The sequence below is a fragment of the Trachurus japonicus genome, chromosome 6, assembly GCF_045865225.1.
Source record: "Trachurus japonicus isolate A0001 chromosome 6, Traja_1.0".
Taxonomy (NCBI): domain Eukaryota; kingdom Metazoa; phylum Chordata; class Actinopteri; order Carangiformes; family Carangidae; genus Trachurus; species Trachurus japonicus.
Window position 1 is genome coordinate 27,784,200 of NC_140912.1, and position 17,355 is coordinate 27,801,554.

Here is a 17,355-nt window from a genome sequence, read left to right on the forward strand (position 1 = left end):
TGTGTGGATCTTTATATCTCTCCCTCAGGAGGAACAGTGTTTTGTCTCGAGTCCGCTGCTGCTGCAGAGCGTTCGATTCCGCCCCGTTCACACTGGACATTTTCATTGACCCGCTGCGCCTGAACTCTGCTGCTCTGATCTGATCAGTGAGAGCGTTTCAAGTGAGGCGCTTGTTATCATTATTAAATATTATGCTGAACATGTTTTTGTTGAACACTTTAGAGTTTGATGTCGACTACGTTTGAAAAAGTGTAAGAAAGTTCGACAAATCCTGGAATTAGAGGTAAAAAGACGATGAAGCCGACATGAATGATTTGAAACACGGTGAAGCTCTTGATTGTGGTTGAAGAAGATTTTACATTCTTGCATCATCGCTGTGTGAAAAAAACAAAACAAAAAAAAACCTACCACAGAGCTACCGGAGGTGATGGCAGAGATGAAAGCACAAGTCCGAGATCTGTGCGATGAAAATTATTAGAGATTTACCAGTGTGTGTCTGTCTGTGTGTGTGTGTGTGTGTGTGTGTGTGGCCTGCTCACCATCCAGTGTTGAACTCCACGTGTGCATCAAAGAGAGCGACCACCGGGGCGGAGGCGGCGCGCCAGCCCCGCACTCTGGAGCGGATCAGCCCCTCCTGCTTGTCGTGGTGCACCACCTTGATGAAGCCGGGGCCGTGCTGCGTGTTGGTCTCGTCCACGAAGCTCTGCAGGTGTTCCTTCAGCTCCACTGGGAACACACACACACACACACACAGATGTCAAGGTAAACCACTGAAGCCTGTTGCAGTATTGATCTTATCGACAAAGCTCCAGAGAAACTCCCTCAGCTCCACCGGACACGGGGAAACATTTGACCATGTGTGTGTGTGTCTGTGTTTCGGTGGCCCTGAGGTGCAAATCACAACAGCAAATCAGAAAACACAACAACAAATTATAGCTGCTGCGCAGCGATGGGTCGGGTCCGGGCTACTTTTGGGCATATTTAGGCAATTCTGAGCAACAAACAGGAGAATAGGAAGACAGGACAGTTGACCTTATAATGTTCAATTTGCATCATTTGAGGATTGAACCCACAACCTCGGGAACCAAAGACCGTTGTCTATCGCACTGAGCTAATTGACAAGAGGCAGTTTAACAGTGGCTTCACAAATTGGGTAAGCCATTCACTGTCGTGAAGGCAGATTTGAAACCACAGTAAAAAGAAAAATCTATTTTTGAGGTAAAATAATGATATGTATTTGTAGAACATCTACTGTGACTCTTAAGATGTTAAGAGCCTTCGCACATGGTCCAGTCCAAGCTATTTGGATTTTTAAACTTAGAGGCTTGCTGTGATGCCACCATTAGGACAATTGTCTTGTGTTTCGTGTTGAGGACAACTGACATTTTGGTCTGTCATCATCATCATCATCACCCTTGCTGGGTCTCGAACTCACAACCTCTGACACCAAGAACCAGCTCCTAACTCGCTGAGCTAATTAGCTGGTAGTGAGACCTGCTGTGTAGCTTCATTTATCCACTCAGGTGAGTCAGTGCCCGGGCAGCTGTTGTCAAGGCAGATTTCAAAAATGGTCAAAAAGTCAGAAATTCTATTATCTAAACAAAAATCTGTTAATACATAAATTGCATTTAGACAGCAAAACAGCTTGAGGACATGTGACATTTTGATCTGTCATCGTCATCATCACCCTCGCTGGGTCTCGAACCCACAGCCTCTGACACCAAGAACCAGCTCCTAACTCACTGAGCTAATTAGCTGGTAGTGAGACCTGCTGTGTAGCTTCATTTATCCACTCAGGTGAGCCAGTGCCCGGGCAGCTGTTGTGATGAAATGGTCAAAAGTCAGAAATTCAGTCATCTAAACAAAAATCTGATAATACATAAATTGCATCTTGACAGCATGGAAATGTTGGTGATTTGTTTTTAATAATAAGTGTTTTGCTTCATAAGAGAAAATCTGATGTTTATAAATTCCACTCTCACATTAGCTGTGTCCCAATTCAGGGGCTGCAGCCTTCGGAGGACCCAGCCTACGCGGTCTCCGGAGGCAACGGCTTCGGAGGCTCCTCCGGGGGCCGCATCAACGGTCGGTAAATGGGACGGTCTAGCCTTCAGAGCTTTTCCTGATCCGAACGTAAACAACGGCGTAACGTAAACAACGGCCGAACGTTAAACATTTAAAAAATGGCGCTTGCAACGGCTCTACTGCTCCTCCGCCCCTCACTTTTTTTTTTTCTTTTTTTTTAAAGAAGTAGAATCAATACAAGGGCAGTTATCATTAATATACTAATAAACAAACCATTGAACAGCAGCCAGGGGGCTAAGCTTCAGGCTGTTAAGGCTGTTCAGTGAGTAGAGAATAAAGAGCACAAGTAATGTGTTTTCATAGCTTTCTTATTAAAAGTTGTCACAGATGCTTTGCCTCAGCTCCTCACCTGTGCAGCCAGAGCAGAGCAGAGCTCAGCAGCGGGCAGCCAAGCCTCTGAGCCGGCCGCAGAGCCGGGTTACCATGGCTACAGCACAGAGCTGCTACGTTCGATAGCTAACGGCTAGGTTGCTAATAACAACAACGGTGCAGCAAAGCATCTTGGGATACGGGAGGCCGCGAAGGATAGTAGCGGTGCATCCTCCGAATGCAGGGGAAAGGAGGACGCATTTGGAGGAGCCTTCGAATTTGGACGAATTGGGACAGCCTTCGCGCAGCGCTGTGACGTAATCGGCCTTCAAATCCACCCTCCGAAGGATGCAGCCCCTGAATTGGGACACAGCTATTGACTGCAGTTGTTCCCATGAGAGCAGAATTCAAAATGTTCTAGAAAATTCAGTTTTTGAATTAAAATTCTGATATTTGCCAAACTTCATCAACCATGACTCCAGAATATTCTCATTTTTTTTCAAGAAGTTTGAAAATGTATTTATCAAGAATTTGATGGTATATGTTTACAGTAGTGTTTACAGTCAAACGTTTTCATGCACTGTAGGCTCAATCTTTGCTTAATCAAAAATCCGAGAAACAAGTTTTGTGGAGGACCGTCTGGAGATGCTCTGTAGCAAGTTTGGTGACAATTGAGCAAAAATTGTGGGAGGAGATACATTTTAAAAGTTTTACAGTTATTGAAAAAAACAGAGTGATGGACTTCATAATTTGTAATGAGTTTAAGTGGACAAAAGTTTCAGCAGTATTGAGGCTACATTGTGGTGAAGTTTCAACACTGTAGCATCTACCGTTGGTTTGGTAGGAATTTTTAAAGTTTTTAATTTTAAACGCTTATTGTGCCCCCCCTAGGAGGGGGGGGCACATGTCCTTGGAGTTGAGTGAATCTGGCATGGGACTGAACCTTTGTGCAAAGTTTGGTGAGTTTTCGCCCATGGGAAGTATGACTTCCTTGGAAGAAGAAAGAAAGAAAGAAAGAAGAAGAAGAAGAAGAAGAATTCCTAGGAATACAATAGTGTCCTGGCAGCTGCGCTGCCCGGACCCTAATGACTAATTACTTGCCGTTGTGTTTTCTCTCTTTGTGTTGTGTTTTCTGATTTTGCTGTTGTGATTTCTCTTTTGCTGTTGTGTTTTCTCTTTTTGTGTTGTGTTTTCTGATTTGCCGTTGTGTTTTCTCTTTTTGTGTTGTGTTTTCTCTTTTTGTGTTGTGTTTTCTCTTTTTGTATTGTGTTTTCTCTTTTTGTGTTGTGTTTTCTGATTTGCCATTGTGTTTTCTCTTTTTGTGTTGTGGTTTCTCTTTTTGTGTTGTGTTTTCTCTTTTTGTATTGTGTTTTCTCTTTTTGTGTTGTGTTTTCTGATTTGCCATTGTGTTTTCTCTTTTTGTGTTGTGTTTTCTGTTTTGCTGTTGTGTTTTCTCTTTTTGTGTTGTGTTTTCTGTTTTGCCGTTGCGTTTTCTGATTTGCCGTTGTGTTTTCTCTTTTTGTGTTGTGTTTTTTCTTTTGCTGTTGCGTTTTCTGATTTGCCGTTGTGTTTTCTCTTTGTGTTGTATTTTCTCTTTTTGTGTTGTATTTTCTCTTTTTGTGTTGTGTTTTCTGATTTGCCATTGTGTTTTCTCTTTTGCTGTTGTATTTTCCGTTGTGTTTTCTCTTTTTGTGTTGTGTTTTTTGATTTGCCATTGTGTTTTGCACCTCAGGGCCACCGTAGTGTGTCAACGGCTGAGTTACGACCATTTTCCTCCCATGGGCTCAAAAATAATTCACCAACACATTTCACTTTATTGTTGACACTTGTTGGACTTATTCTCCATATGTTACAAAATAATGAACATTCATGTTTCATGAAGCGGAGGATTAATGAGCTCAGGCTGAAGGGACAAACCTGCTGAATGTACATAAATCCAGATGTTGTGCAGTGGCGCACAGGAGCAGGTGGCCGAGTTAAACTACTGCAGTAAACAGGGAGCGGAGGATGAGATTGGAAAAAAAGTGAAGAGGAGCTCTGTTTACAGCCTGACCTGCACTGACCTTAATCTGCAGTCCACATATTTTTTTTGTAACTATTTCTCATGGTTTGCTTCTCATTTCTAAACCCGGAGTCGTCTTAGGGTGGTTTCTGGTTTCACACCTTTGGGTTTTTGGACGCTGGCTCGTTTGGACAGGTGTGAAATCAGTCTTCGTGCTCGGGTTTGGACCAAAACAATCGGCAACAATCTGTGACAATGTGCAACATGTAACCGTGTTTTGTACCGTTCGTTCGTTCGTTCGCTGTTGAACTGAGCTGAAACCTTTGAGAAAAGCTGCTTCCGTTTTAAAAGTGTGATCTCAGCCTCTTTGTCAGCGTTGTTTGCTTTCATTACCTGCACACAATGAATCCTGGGATACTAGATGTGGATCAGGGATAGAGGACAAAAAAATAAAAATAAGGATGTGTTTGAGGCAGCTTTTTGAAATAGGACAATCTAAGTTGCGCCGCTGTGACAAAAAAAAAGTGATATACTTTCTGAAGTGAAGCAGCACCTGAGCTGAAACACGATGGACACTCTGTCTCTCTCTCCACAGAAAACGACAGAGAAGCTAAGAAAACTACCGACAACAACAACAACAACAACCCGAGCTGTCGAGCAACTGAGTTACTGAAGGACCAACATGGCCGTCCCTGGAGCTCTGCAGTTAGTGCAACTTAAAAGCTTCGCGGAACAAAGCAGACGCTCCCAGTCGAGGTCAGACATCTAAAGGGGTCATAAATAAAAAATACAAACTGGCACACGGCCAGATAGGCAACCCATATTCATGGTGCACACACACAGACACACACACTTTTTGAATGCATTAAGATTTGATGCTCTTTTCTTGCAAGTCTCATTTCTGTCTGTCTTCATACACGCTCTGCACACATTCAGGTAGACACAAAACACACAAAACACACACACACACACACATAGAGAGAGACTGTCCACAGTGGAACAACACACATCTTCATTTCCTCATTGTGATATCTGTGTGTGTGTTGTAATCCTTCCCGCAGGCCACGGCTGCTGCTGCTGCTGCTGCTGCCTTCCCCTCTCTATTCATTATAACCATCAGCCTGGATTATGTATTCTCTCTGTTTTCCTTTAATGAGCCACAGTTTGCTGCTGACCTGGAAGAAGAAGAAGACGGGCTCATTTAAAAACCAGAGTTGGGACTATTTGAAGAGCACCTGTTTGTGTTGCTGCTACATGTGATATCACTTCCAAACAAGGGAAATATATAAAATAATAATAATAAAAAAAAAACCTGACTCATTAAATCCGGAACACGTCCAGTTACCCAATTAATTTTTGGATGTCTGTGCTACCAAAATGTAGGTGCCTGTCTGTCTGAACCACACACAGGCTGTAACCTGTTTATCAGCAGGCGGCTAAAAATAGGAGCTGGAGCGGACGTGATGTGAGAAACTATAACAGGTTCAGTCTGAACCACAGAGGAAAGTTAGAGGATCCTCAATGAGAAGAAGATTGGTGCCTTTTTCCCCACCATCTGCAGAAATCAAGTGGCATTCGAGGACCTGCGAGTAGCTGTTGACAACGCAACTATGTCCACACTTTAGTCTGTAAAATTCACATCAAAATCTCCCAGAATCCTCGAAAATATCTTGTTTTGTCCCGAACCCGAAGCAGTTCTGTACTAAAAGTTCAGTTCAGTTCAGGCAGAAAGCAAAACACTTTTTTCCCCTTTTTTTTTTTTTTGCCTTGCATCATTCAGCCGAATTTGACCACTGGGCCGTTGGTGATAGAAGTAGCTGCAAGCTACGACCAAAAAACTCTGCTTCTGCTGGTTATTTACCACCAGTCTCCTTTCATCTCTTAACATCTATTTGGTAAGTATCCAAACACTTTTTTTTTAAAAGCAGAAACATTTTCAACTCTGATGTGTTTTCACACTCGTTTCCTTGAGACCTTTCTAAGAGGTTGTATCTACAGTAGGAACCGCTAAAAACACTGAACTGCATGCTGCTTACATCAGTGTAAATTATTGCAGATGTTATAATTACCATGTTGATATTCTAATGTTAATATTTCCTAATCAGTGAATCATGGGTCATGTGTAATGTTTTAAAGTCTGTAATCATAAACCCAAAGTATTGGAAGTCGAGGAGTCAAAGTTATCACTGCTCATCTTTCATCATCAATATCCAATGCAACTCATCCAATTCACTGATCAATCTCATTTTGACACCACAGAAAAAGACACTACAGACCTTTTATCAGTTCATTAAAAATCAGAATTGGACTCGAATAGAAACATTTGTCAATATTGATGACTTACAGACTACTGACAATCACTGTTAACCATATTCAGTAACTTACTTGTGACAAATATTAAGATTCAAGTATTTTTTTTAGACATTATTATGTTTTAATAAATGTTCTTTAACTTTGTCTGTGTTTTTCGAATATTGTTTATTCTGTATAACCGGTTGGAAATATTATTACCTTCAGTGGGTGAAGAACCATGTACTGAATGATAACTTTATTGACCTTGATTCGATGTGAAAGATAAGGACTTAATGAAGTCCTCTAATATCTGAGGGTTGATTAAATGACCCTTTAAAGGGTTAAATGTACAGATGTTATTACAGAAGGACAAACACTCTTTGTTACCTACAGGAACAAGATTGTGATGTTGGAGTGAGTGATGTTTACACCGATCAAACAAACCTGACAGGATCAATCCTGTACAAACTATTTAAATTAGTAATTAATAGTGAAATAAATCAATCAGTTGATCAGCTGTTCACTGCAGTGAACTGCTGCAGTTCTGTCTCGTGGCTCAGACTCTTGTTGAACTTGTTTGTTTCTGGACTTTCAAAGTGTGTAACGATTGGTAACACCCGCCCCTGTCTGCTCTCCCAAAATAAGCTCAGTGTGTGTGTGTGTGTGTGTGTGTGTTTGTGTGCGTGCTGTGCACACCATGTGATATCCTCTCTGCCATGGCTCAGTGAGTTATTTTGCCCCCCCGCTCCCTCTCTGCTGGCGTTTTGGGACTTTTACAGGGTGTAATTATCGTTCCCGCTCTCTCACAGCAGCAGGTGTGTTACGTGAGTGGAGTGAAATGTTTTCTACCTCGACCACTCAGAGTGGAGCCTTGGAGCAGGAGAGGAGGCCACGGGGCAGTTTATAGTATTTTATCTTTAAATTGGTAAATAGTGGAGAAAAAAAATAAATCTGTCTCCATTTCGTTACTTTCGTTCCCTAAACCAGGTTTCAGTGAAATAAAGCACAGCAGTCTGTGCAAAGTCATTGTTCATCCCGCTGAGGAGAGAAGCAGCTTGTCTGGTTTGTAAAGTGAGGAGCTGAGATTTACCTGGAGAACTATTGGGGGCGACAATCGAAATCCTGGCTTACATCGCTTCACTAGAGCGTCGGCACGCTTCCCCCATCAACTGCAGTCCAAATACCATCTCCCAAACTTTCCAGGTTTGTGAAGACTAGTTAAAAAAACAGCAGCAACTATTCACAACTACTCTGCACTATTCAGTAAAGCAGCTACGTGGGTCTAACTGTGAAGAACGAGAGGGTCAGGGAGGTTATCATGCACTCGTCAATGACTCAAAACAATAACAAGATAACCAGGCGGCGGGCGGCGCGGCCGGCACAGCGGTCGGGGGAAACGCTGCATCCACAATTTTCAACAACAATTCTTATGCAGCTGCGGGATGTTTGAAATATCTGTGGAGCTTCATGGCACAAAACGCTCTTACTCTCACAATGTCCAGAAGTGTCTATGATGATTAATCAATCAATCATTTATTCATATGAGCCAATACATAACAATTTTTAAAGTAAGAAATTTAGTGCATACACTGAACTGTTAAGCCTTTATCGCAGCTGTTTGACGGGTTCATAGTTTATGCAGTTTATGATCTGACAGACAGAAAATATCACTTGAACTTTACTTGAGGCAAAAAGTAAATATCTTTTCCAGACATTCACACATGGGAGAAAAATGTCAAGACAAAAAAATTAAAATACAGAAATATGTCACTATACATATTTTTGAGTCATTTCAAACTCAGATTCAAAATTAAACTCTGAAAACTTCACCTCATGTAGCCTACTTTTTGTAAAATGACCTCTGGGGACTGACCTACAGTACATTCACAGTCCAGCAGGGGGCTGACACTTTGGGAATCGCTGAACCAAAGTTTCTGGATTTTTTAAAAATCTATGGTTTGTTTGTTTTACTGTTGTTTTATCTTGTGTTGATTTGCTTTTAGCGTTTTGACCTGCTCCTTTTTTATGAGAGCGCCAAACTGAAGTTTTGTTTGATAGAGTTTCATTGATAAGCTTTTTACTGTTCTCGGTGGAGTGAACAACCTGATGACAAGAAGTTAATCTGTGGTGTCAGTGATGTTTTTCGGATGAAATCACAGTGAAAACAATCAGTACTTCCAGTTGTGATAATAATAATGTTGCAGAAATTGTTGAATTGGTGTAAGTTATGATATAGAGAAGTGGCCAACAGCGAGGCCGAGTAATTCAAAGTGATGTTGTGGTGACATTAATGGTGGAGTGCGCGGCGGCTCACTGATCTTTGATCAGCACTTTAAAGGCTTTATGAATCCCAACTCCTGATGATGTGGAGCTGCTAATTTACTCGTCTGATGACCGTGCGAGACTCTGACTGTGCTTCCACTTCGTCTAACCTCACTTAACCCTCATTTGCCATAATTACGATGTACGATCAATAAACAACAAGTAACGGTCGTGAGTTGTCTTCCACTGATCGTCGTCTTTATTATGAATTATCAACATAATCACATTTCCCAGAGAATTTTAAGAGGGAATAATGTGAGGCAAATGTTAAATCTATTTATCTTCCTGGTTGCTCCACTAATAAGCATTCAACCTGTGCAACCAGCATAACTAAACTGTGATATAGTGTGTTATTGAAGAACAGAGGAGCAGTGAGAGACCCATAAAATCTGCAGGCGACCGTAGCACAGACAGATTTCTCATAATGGTAATTATAGATTTGGCAGCAGTGAAATATGTTCCATAGTACGTGACGCAATTATTAACACCGGTCCTGCAGCAGTCACACCCCGGCCTCGCCTGTGACTGCTGTAATAAGTTTAATCTGTTTTCATACACCAGTGACGCGGCTAATGCCTGCACATGTCCTGATCTCCTGCACCTTCCAAAGCAAGAGCATAAAAATAAGTGGGACATAAAATATGGACAGTCCAAGTCGAGGCTCGAGCGCGCCTAACTGTACGAGTCTGCTGATTTAATTTTTTTCTGCTTTGGATCTTTGCCCCATAATGTGACGGGGAACTCTTCATCAAAGTGGTGTGAATTAAATTAAAACTCTTTATTTGGCTGCAGAGTTGTCACGGCCGTAAACAGGGGAGATTTCTTTCTGCCGTTTGTTGCCAAAGTTCAACAATCGTTTATATAGACTTGGCAGAGAGGTTCAGGTTAGACTTAGAAGTGAAACTATAGGAGGCTTTAGGGAGACGTATAGACTGTATATAAAGATGGATGAAGCCTCTTCAGAAACCCATAAGTTTCACGTAGGTTTTTGAAGAGCAGAACTGAGGCTCAGAGGCTTGTTTGATAATTTGTCTCTATCTTGGCCGTGCCTGAGTCTCTCTCTTTTTTCTTAAAAAAAAACAAAACAGGTCAAAGATGCGTATGGAGCTGAGACTTTATGGCAAATATAAGCTCACCTGGAAGAAAACCATGCCTTAATATGCATAACATTTGGCATTAATACACTGTTAAGTGGATGAGCTGTATTAGATTTAAAGTCTGTGGAGGTTCACTTTCTTTGTAACCATGCAGCAACTAGAGGCCATTAGAGGAACTGCAGCTTCTAGCACTTTCTGCATTCATTTTTCAGCTTTGTATGTTTCTTCTTGGGCTGAAATAATAACACATTCTTCCACTGCTGCTTGAAAAATTTGAATTTATGACCAAAAAACTACAAAAACGCACAATTTGATACATCTGTTTTGAAACTAAACCCTTTCTAGATAGTCGTGTTGGTCACAGTGGCTAATGTTAGAAAACTTTAGGGAAACAACACTGTAATGGACATTAGTCAATTTATAAAACGGAAAGGTGGAATCCGGCAATCTGATTGGTTGTTAACTGTGATATAATGAGCGTATACAAGCACAGCTACTATTCTAAAGCCTTATCACAGCGTATCACTACGCATCAGGCAAGTATGTTCTTGTTATAGTCAGTAGCAAAAGGTAGTCAGTGTTTTTATGACGTTAACTAATAGACTAAATTAGTTGAACTCACATGTTTAAGGTTAACTTTCATCTCTGGAGAGGGTTAACAATGGTAGAGTGGATTGAGCAGTGACTTTTACCTGGAAAAAAAGCAGAGGAAGAGACGACATGCAGAGCTAACGTCTGGAGAGGTGGGACTATTTACAGCTGGGCTATTTTATTAGATAATATGTATTTCTGAATAAAAACTACATGAAATTGATTCTGTATTACCATTATTGGTAACCGTTTAATAAAAGCAATAGATCCGTCCGTGATATGCTCATTATACCACAGTTAAGAGGCGTTCTTCGGCTCGACACGCGGCCCGACGCGAAGCTGCCATGGCCTGTTGTGATGTATTGCTTAATTGTAACTTGGCATATTGCAAGTCAACATTTTAACCCATTTATTTGCATTTCATTTATTTGCATTTCATTTCATCTAACAGTAACAGTGGCTACTGGTCGGCTGCTGTTACAAGCAAAAGATTTATAATTTTGCAGGAGGCTCATAGACCAGAATTCTTTGCACAGATGTATCAGAAATGTGTGTGTCCTCCTGGTGAAAGTTTCTTACCGCTGCTGCTGTGGTCGTCCACCAGTATGATCTCCTTGAGCAGGTGGGATGGCGTCCTCTGGATGGCGGTGTGGATGGAGCGCAGCAGCACTGACAAGGCCTCGTTGACGAAGATGAAGATGATGCTGAGCTGAGGAAGGTCTGATGAGTATGATATGTTTCTACACCTGCAGGAAAATAACAAACATGGCCTGAAACACTATTGATCCTTAGACAACATCAAAAGGTTTGATCGATACAAGCGAAACATCACCATCACACAACTTGATGAATTAATCCATTAACAGAGCCAGTCCCCCCTCCCCCTCCCTGCACCATCGATCAACTCACTGACCCGTCCGGTCGTAAATCTGGGATCGGCCGGTTGAGGGAGATGCGGTCGCTAAGGTAGCCGTTGTAGCCATAGTAACGGAACTTCTTGAGGGCGACCCTTCGACTCTCGGGGCCGAGGTCGTGACCCCAGCGGTTGAAGAGCGAGGAGGCGGCTTCCGAGGCCAGGTCTGAGGAAGACAGAGCGTCCTCGCCGTCCTTCAGCGGCGTCTCTGTGGAGATAGAGAGAGAGAGAAAAAGAGTAGAGGACGGGTTTTATTTTTATTTTGGAGCAAGATGCATCATGTTTATATCGTCACGTTTTCTCCGGCAGATTTACTACAGTACGAGCCCCCATGCTTCCTCCCGCTGCGTTGTCTGTCAGGTGCCGTGACAGCCACCTAGCTCAGCAGCAACGCTACACCGAGGAGAAATTTAATGACAAATGAACTTCTTTCAGCTCCGTTCAGGGAGGCTGTGCAGAAAAAAGACTGTGACAGAATGCTAAGTGTGCTGCGCGGCTATTAAACAATACCCAAAAGAACAATTTCAGCAGCATGAGGTGGGGGAATGCAATGTGAAATAACAGGGATTTTCATTGTCATTACAATTAACTCATTCTGACAGCCAGGCCGATTTATTTCTGCAGAGGTGGACACAAATCCTCTAACATGCCCAAGGTAACAATTCTTCATTTTTTCTGTTTTTTTGCCTCCGTCAGTGCGGAGCTTAGCGGTTGTGCGTGACTTCTGCAGCAGCACTGTGAATGGTGGAAAACAATGAGAAACCAAAAACATGCTGGAGGCCGTTTTGTGGAGGGAAAACAATTGAAAGCTTGTGGGTTTTTTTTTTTTTGTAATGATATATTTATATTTCATTTGAATTTGATATGCGAGAGAAGCTGCACTCATTCTGACTGGTCATGATTCAAATCCTCCCTGTCACCTGCTCTCATTGTTTGGCTAATTTAGGCCAACATTTTGATTCCTGTGGTCTCTCTGTTTTCGTCCGAGTCACTGGATGATGGAGAATCACAACAACAGAGAATGAAATATTCATGAGACTGACTCAGACAAGTGAAAACAAACAAAGTCTTGGGCAAATCTATCTATTTTTTTCATTTTCAGTCTGGTTTTTGTGAATTTTTGCAGCTCATGTCCATCAAAAACGTCGCTCTTTTCTCCTCTGGCCTCCACCACAGACGGGCTGAAGGTCTGTGAAGTGCCTCCTCCTTCCTGAGCTGAAAGGTTTTTATTTATTTATTTATTTTATTAGTTTGAAGAGCAGTTCTCTCCCATTTGGCAATAACAAGCTTAATGCTCTTGAGGGTGAAAGGCTGCATCCCCTCCAAGTCCCCTCTTAGCCTCACAATAAGCTCCCTAAGAGCACTGTTAATGATTGATTGTGTGTTACACTTTTCTCTGCCACAAATGCATTGGAAGTTTTTTTTTCTTTTGAGGAGCTTCAAGTTGCCTCTTTCTCTTCCAGGACTCCTCGTCTTTTTACTCAGAAAAAAAAAAGCCATTTCAGTCCATTTAGTTAATGCATTTAGTTCTTCTTGCATCTTAGCACAAACAGAGCGAGGCCACAGGTTTTTCTCCTCAGTGTTGCCAGATTCTCATGAGGGCAAAAAAAAAAAAGGGGACAGATGCATCACAGCGCGCGACGAGCTCGGGGAGTTTGTTGTGTCCTGCCCTGCACTTTGTCCGACATATTTCATTATTAATTTAGCCGGCGCCCCTGCCTGCTCCCCCTCTCTCCGCTGCTGCGATGGCTCGGGGGCACGGTGTACCTCTGTAAGGAGAAGTCAGGGGGAATCAAGTGGAACAGTGTTGCGGTTGTGTGTGTGGGATACAGTAGCTACAGTAATGGGTGTACAGAGGTGTGTAACAGAGTAAAAAACTAAGCAGCATATTTATAACCTTTGACATATGATTTAACAATATATGTGTAGGTATATTTAGATATCGCCCACAGACTCCTATAGTCACCTTGCTGCTGTTTACTCATGCCCATATGCCAAATATGCACCTACTATACTGTGGTTGCACACCTCATCTCTCACAGCTAATTATTTTACTTGCTCAAGGTCCTTTTTTTTTCTTTATTTAAATTTAAAATCATACAAAATATAACAACTCTATAATTACATCCCTGCTGCAACAGAGCCACGCCTCCTATTATACAGTAGTCACTGCACCACATTTGCAATTAGAGTCAAATTTAATGAAGATGAATTCAGTGTAACAGACTTAAAAGACTAGAACATGGACAAAATAAACACAATCTTACAAAATGGGGGAATAAAATCAAGAAAATACCAATAAACAGAAACATAAATGAGAATAGACAGCTTTTTTTGTTGCACTGATGTTTCTTCATGTCACTGTGTGTTTTTTAAAGTCTTCTCTATATGTGACCTATAAATTGCACCCTTGGGGGATGAATAAGGTTTGTTGAATTTGTAGCCTATATGTTCACATTAGCTACACAGTGAAGGTCGATGATGAGGAGGAGAAAAGAAGAGGAAGAAGAAATAAGAAGACAGATGTAGCAAAGCACTTTCAGCTGAGAAGGAAAAAGGACTGAGAACAACTGGAACAGATGTGGAAGGTAAAATCCAAGGCCACACACACACTTACACACACACACACACACACACACACACACACACACTAAACACGCTAAAACTAGTGTAAAAACAGGACGGGTCACAAGTAACACAACTGCAACAGAATTCTAATGTTACCATGGGAACAAGTGCAAAAAGCACCTACTGTAAATGTGTCGATAGCTTCACCTCTTAAACCGCTGCCCCACATGGTTTATCGATTTATTTTCCAGAAACGCAATCATTGAAAACAATCAGTTATGTCTGAGTTTTTAACCCCGACCTGACCAGACCAACTGCTGACGGCCCTGAAGGTCAAAGGTCAACACACACACACACACACACAAACACACACACAGGTGCAGCCCACTGTCCGGTCTGGCAGCATCCGGCAGCACCGCAGTACGACAGTGAGCAGTGTCACTTTGTCCTGTGATTTCCTTGTTGGCGATACGGACTTGGCTGCTTGTCAGTGTCTGTTCAGCTGTGATTACACACAGCACACATAAACACACTCACACAACCACACACACACACACACACACACTCACAGTTCACAAAGAGAGGAGTGGGTGAGGTGAACAACTCTGGAAAGAAACGCTTAGATATTTTTTTTCCCCCCTTGCCACAAGGATGCAACACACCTTTGTTGAAATAAGTGCTTTTAAAAACATGAAGAAAAAGAAGAAGAAGAACAGAGGTGTAATATAATACATCAACTCTCTCAGAAGAATGAAAAAGCAAGAGATAAAGCATGAAAGACAAAAAAAAAAGAAAAGAAAAACACGAGAAAAAGTAATGATGTCAGGAGGAGGGGGGAAGAGCCGAGGGAATTACTGTAGGAAGGTGACAAAATAAAAGTGCCAGCAGGATGTGGAGCGAGGTATGAGAGAGTGATGAGGAGGAGGAAGAAGAGAAGGAGGAGGAGGAGGAGGAGGAGGGCTGAGAGAGTGATGAGGAGGAGGAAGAAGAGAAGGAGGAGGAGGAGGGCTGAGAGAGAGTGATGAGGAGAACAAGAGAATAAAGGGGATGTGACAGAAGGTATTCATCCCTGGGCATCTGTAAACTAGGCGAGCCAGAGCTCTGTCACATCAGCTCCCAGAGACACACTCTTTTATTAGCTCAGACACCAGGACAAGTCCCCGTCCGCACACACACACTTGCACACACCTACACACACACACACACACACCTGCACACACGCTGGTACACCTATCTCCGTAGGGACTCAGCATCGACATAATGTATTCCCGATCCTCTTACCCCAACGTTAACCGTCACAAATGAATGTCTAAATGTATAACTCTGGCCTCACATACCAAGTCTTATCACACTAACACACACAGACACACACACAGACACACACACAGACACACACACAGACACACACACACACACACACACACACACACCTGAAGCCATGCCTGGACTCCCCACAACCTAATGGATTAGGAGTCGGCTGCTGCTGCTGCTGCTGCTTCAGGTGACAGAGTGTCTCACCTCGTCCTCCAGGTGCTTTGTGGAGAACAGGCGACGTGCTGTGTGGCTCAGCAGGTTCGATGCTGGATGCTGCTCAGCGACTCTCAACCCCCAAAGCCCACTCCCATTCCCACTCCCATTAACAAGGACCATGCAGCTTCTGTTCTGCTTTCACACACATAATGGTTAAAAACACTTATGGTTGAAAAGGACCGAAAAAAAAAAACCAGCAGGTTTTTCCTCAAAACTGACGCACGAACTGTGATGACGTCAGTGGTCGTGTTATATTCTACAGGTTGGATAAAGAAAGAGTGAAATCCTTGCTGCTGATGATCTGAACCCAATACTTGGTGAGGATTTGTTCATATCATGAGTTTTAGGAAAAGAAAAGAGCACTAGACTAGACTAATCTGTTTACAAACCAAAGAGTCGGTCCAGGCTGAGTTCACTCGAATACCGAAGCAAATATTAACCAAACTACAGGAACTAAAAGGGTCACAAAGAGAAGAGAGGAGAAGATGATCTGCTCAGAAACAAACAACACTGAACTCAGTCACAATAATTCTGCAGTCCAGCCATCCTGCATCCTCCACCAAACTGGCAACCAACCTGACAGTCGGTTGACTTCATGGTGTCTTTTTTATAACAAATTCACAGCCAACGACAAAAAACATGACTCATGCTCCACTAGTATTCACACTTGTTGGTCAGTTTAATGGTTTTTACAAGTGTATTTGATGCTTTTTCTTTTGTGTGACACCCAGAAGTTTCTACAATGTACAATGGTTGCACCCAAAACTGGTTTCTTCGCTAGAACCAAAGTCCATGAACAGAAAATGGCTGAAGAACCAGAACTAATTTGGTGGAAAAGAGTTCCCTGTGACAGATGCGACTCATGCTGCGTTCAAGACACCTCACAACTTGGAAAAAACGAGCACAGAGTTGTGAAAAATGAATTGAACTGTGTCAAACTCTAAAATTACAGGTTGAAAATTCAGGTATCATCTCATTGACGTGGCATCGCCTTAATGGTAAGAATGGAATAGCAACAAAAGTTATTTGTCGCCGTTTCCACACATCTTCATCTGCTTCCAAAAATAAGCATGAATAGCTGCTATTTTTCATGTTCAGCAATCAGCCACAATGTGCCAAACTTCTTTCGGGCATCCATGTTTTTTATCCTCAGAGTTAACCCGAAGCGTGAACACTATGTCAGAATTTGCACATTTTGACTTCTCAGTTACTTGTGAGTTGTCTTGAACGCAGCATCGGTGCAGAACTGAATTAGCTCTGTGCTAAAGAGTTAGTTATGAAAACACAAAAGGTGTCACACATGCACGACTTCTGTTTTGTTTTCCTCGTTTCTACTATGAGGAAAATAAACCTGCAGCTGTAAAAATGTTTTTTCTTCTGAAATCCAATTACACCTCTGAGTTTGTGTCTGAAGTAAAACTTTACAAATTGAAAATGCAGAGGAACAATTTAAGAGCAATTTTGAAGCTGCAACATGATGCATTTTAAATCAACACTGTAGGATATAAAACGTACGTCTATTTGCTCAGTGGAGTGCGGTGAAATTATAAATGACACATTTATTGTAGCTGGAGTCACTCAGTGATGTTTGGGGTGGGCAGATGAATACTTGATGTGTTCGTACCACTGGTTTATAGATCCCTATC

General features: G+C 42.2%; 1 protein-coding gene across 2 annotated transcripts in view; it reads right to left on the bottom strand.

Moving 5' to 3' along the window:
* Positions 1–17,355, bottom strand: part of LOC146986332 (polypeptide N-acetylgalactosaminyltransferase 18-like) — a 165,846-nt gene that overhangs the window by 70,897 nt on the left and 77,594 nt on the right. For both annotated transcript variants that reach the window (XM_085780096.1, XM_085780095.1), the window contains exons 2-4: positions 11,612–11,819; positions 11,278–11,444; positions 540–726 (exon numbers count right to left, since the gene is read on the bottom strand). In XM_085780096.1, coding sequence (XP_085636222.1) covers positions 540–726; positions 11,278–11,444; positions 11,612–11,819 — 562 coding nt within the window. The remainder of the gene's footprint in view (positions 1–539; positions 727–11,277; positions 11,445–11,611; positions 11,820–17,355) is intronic.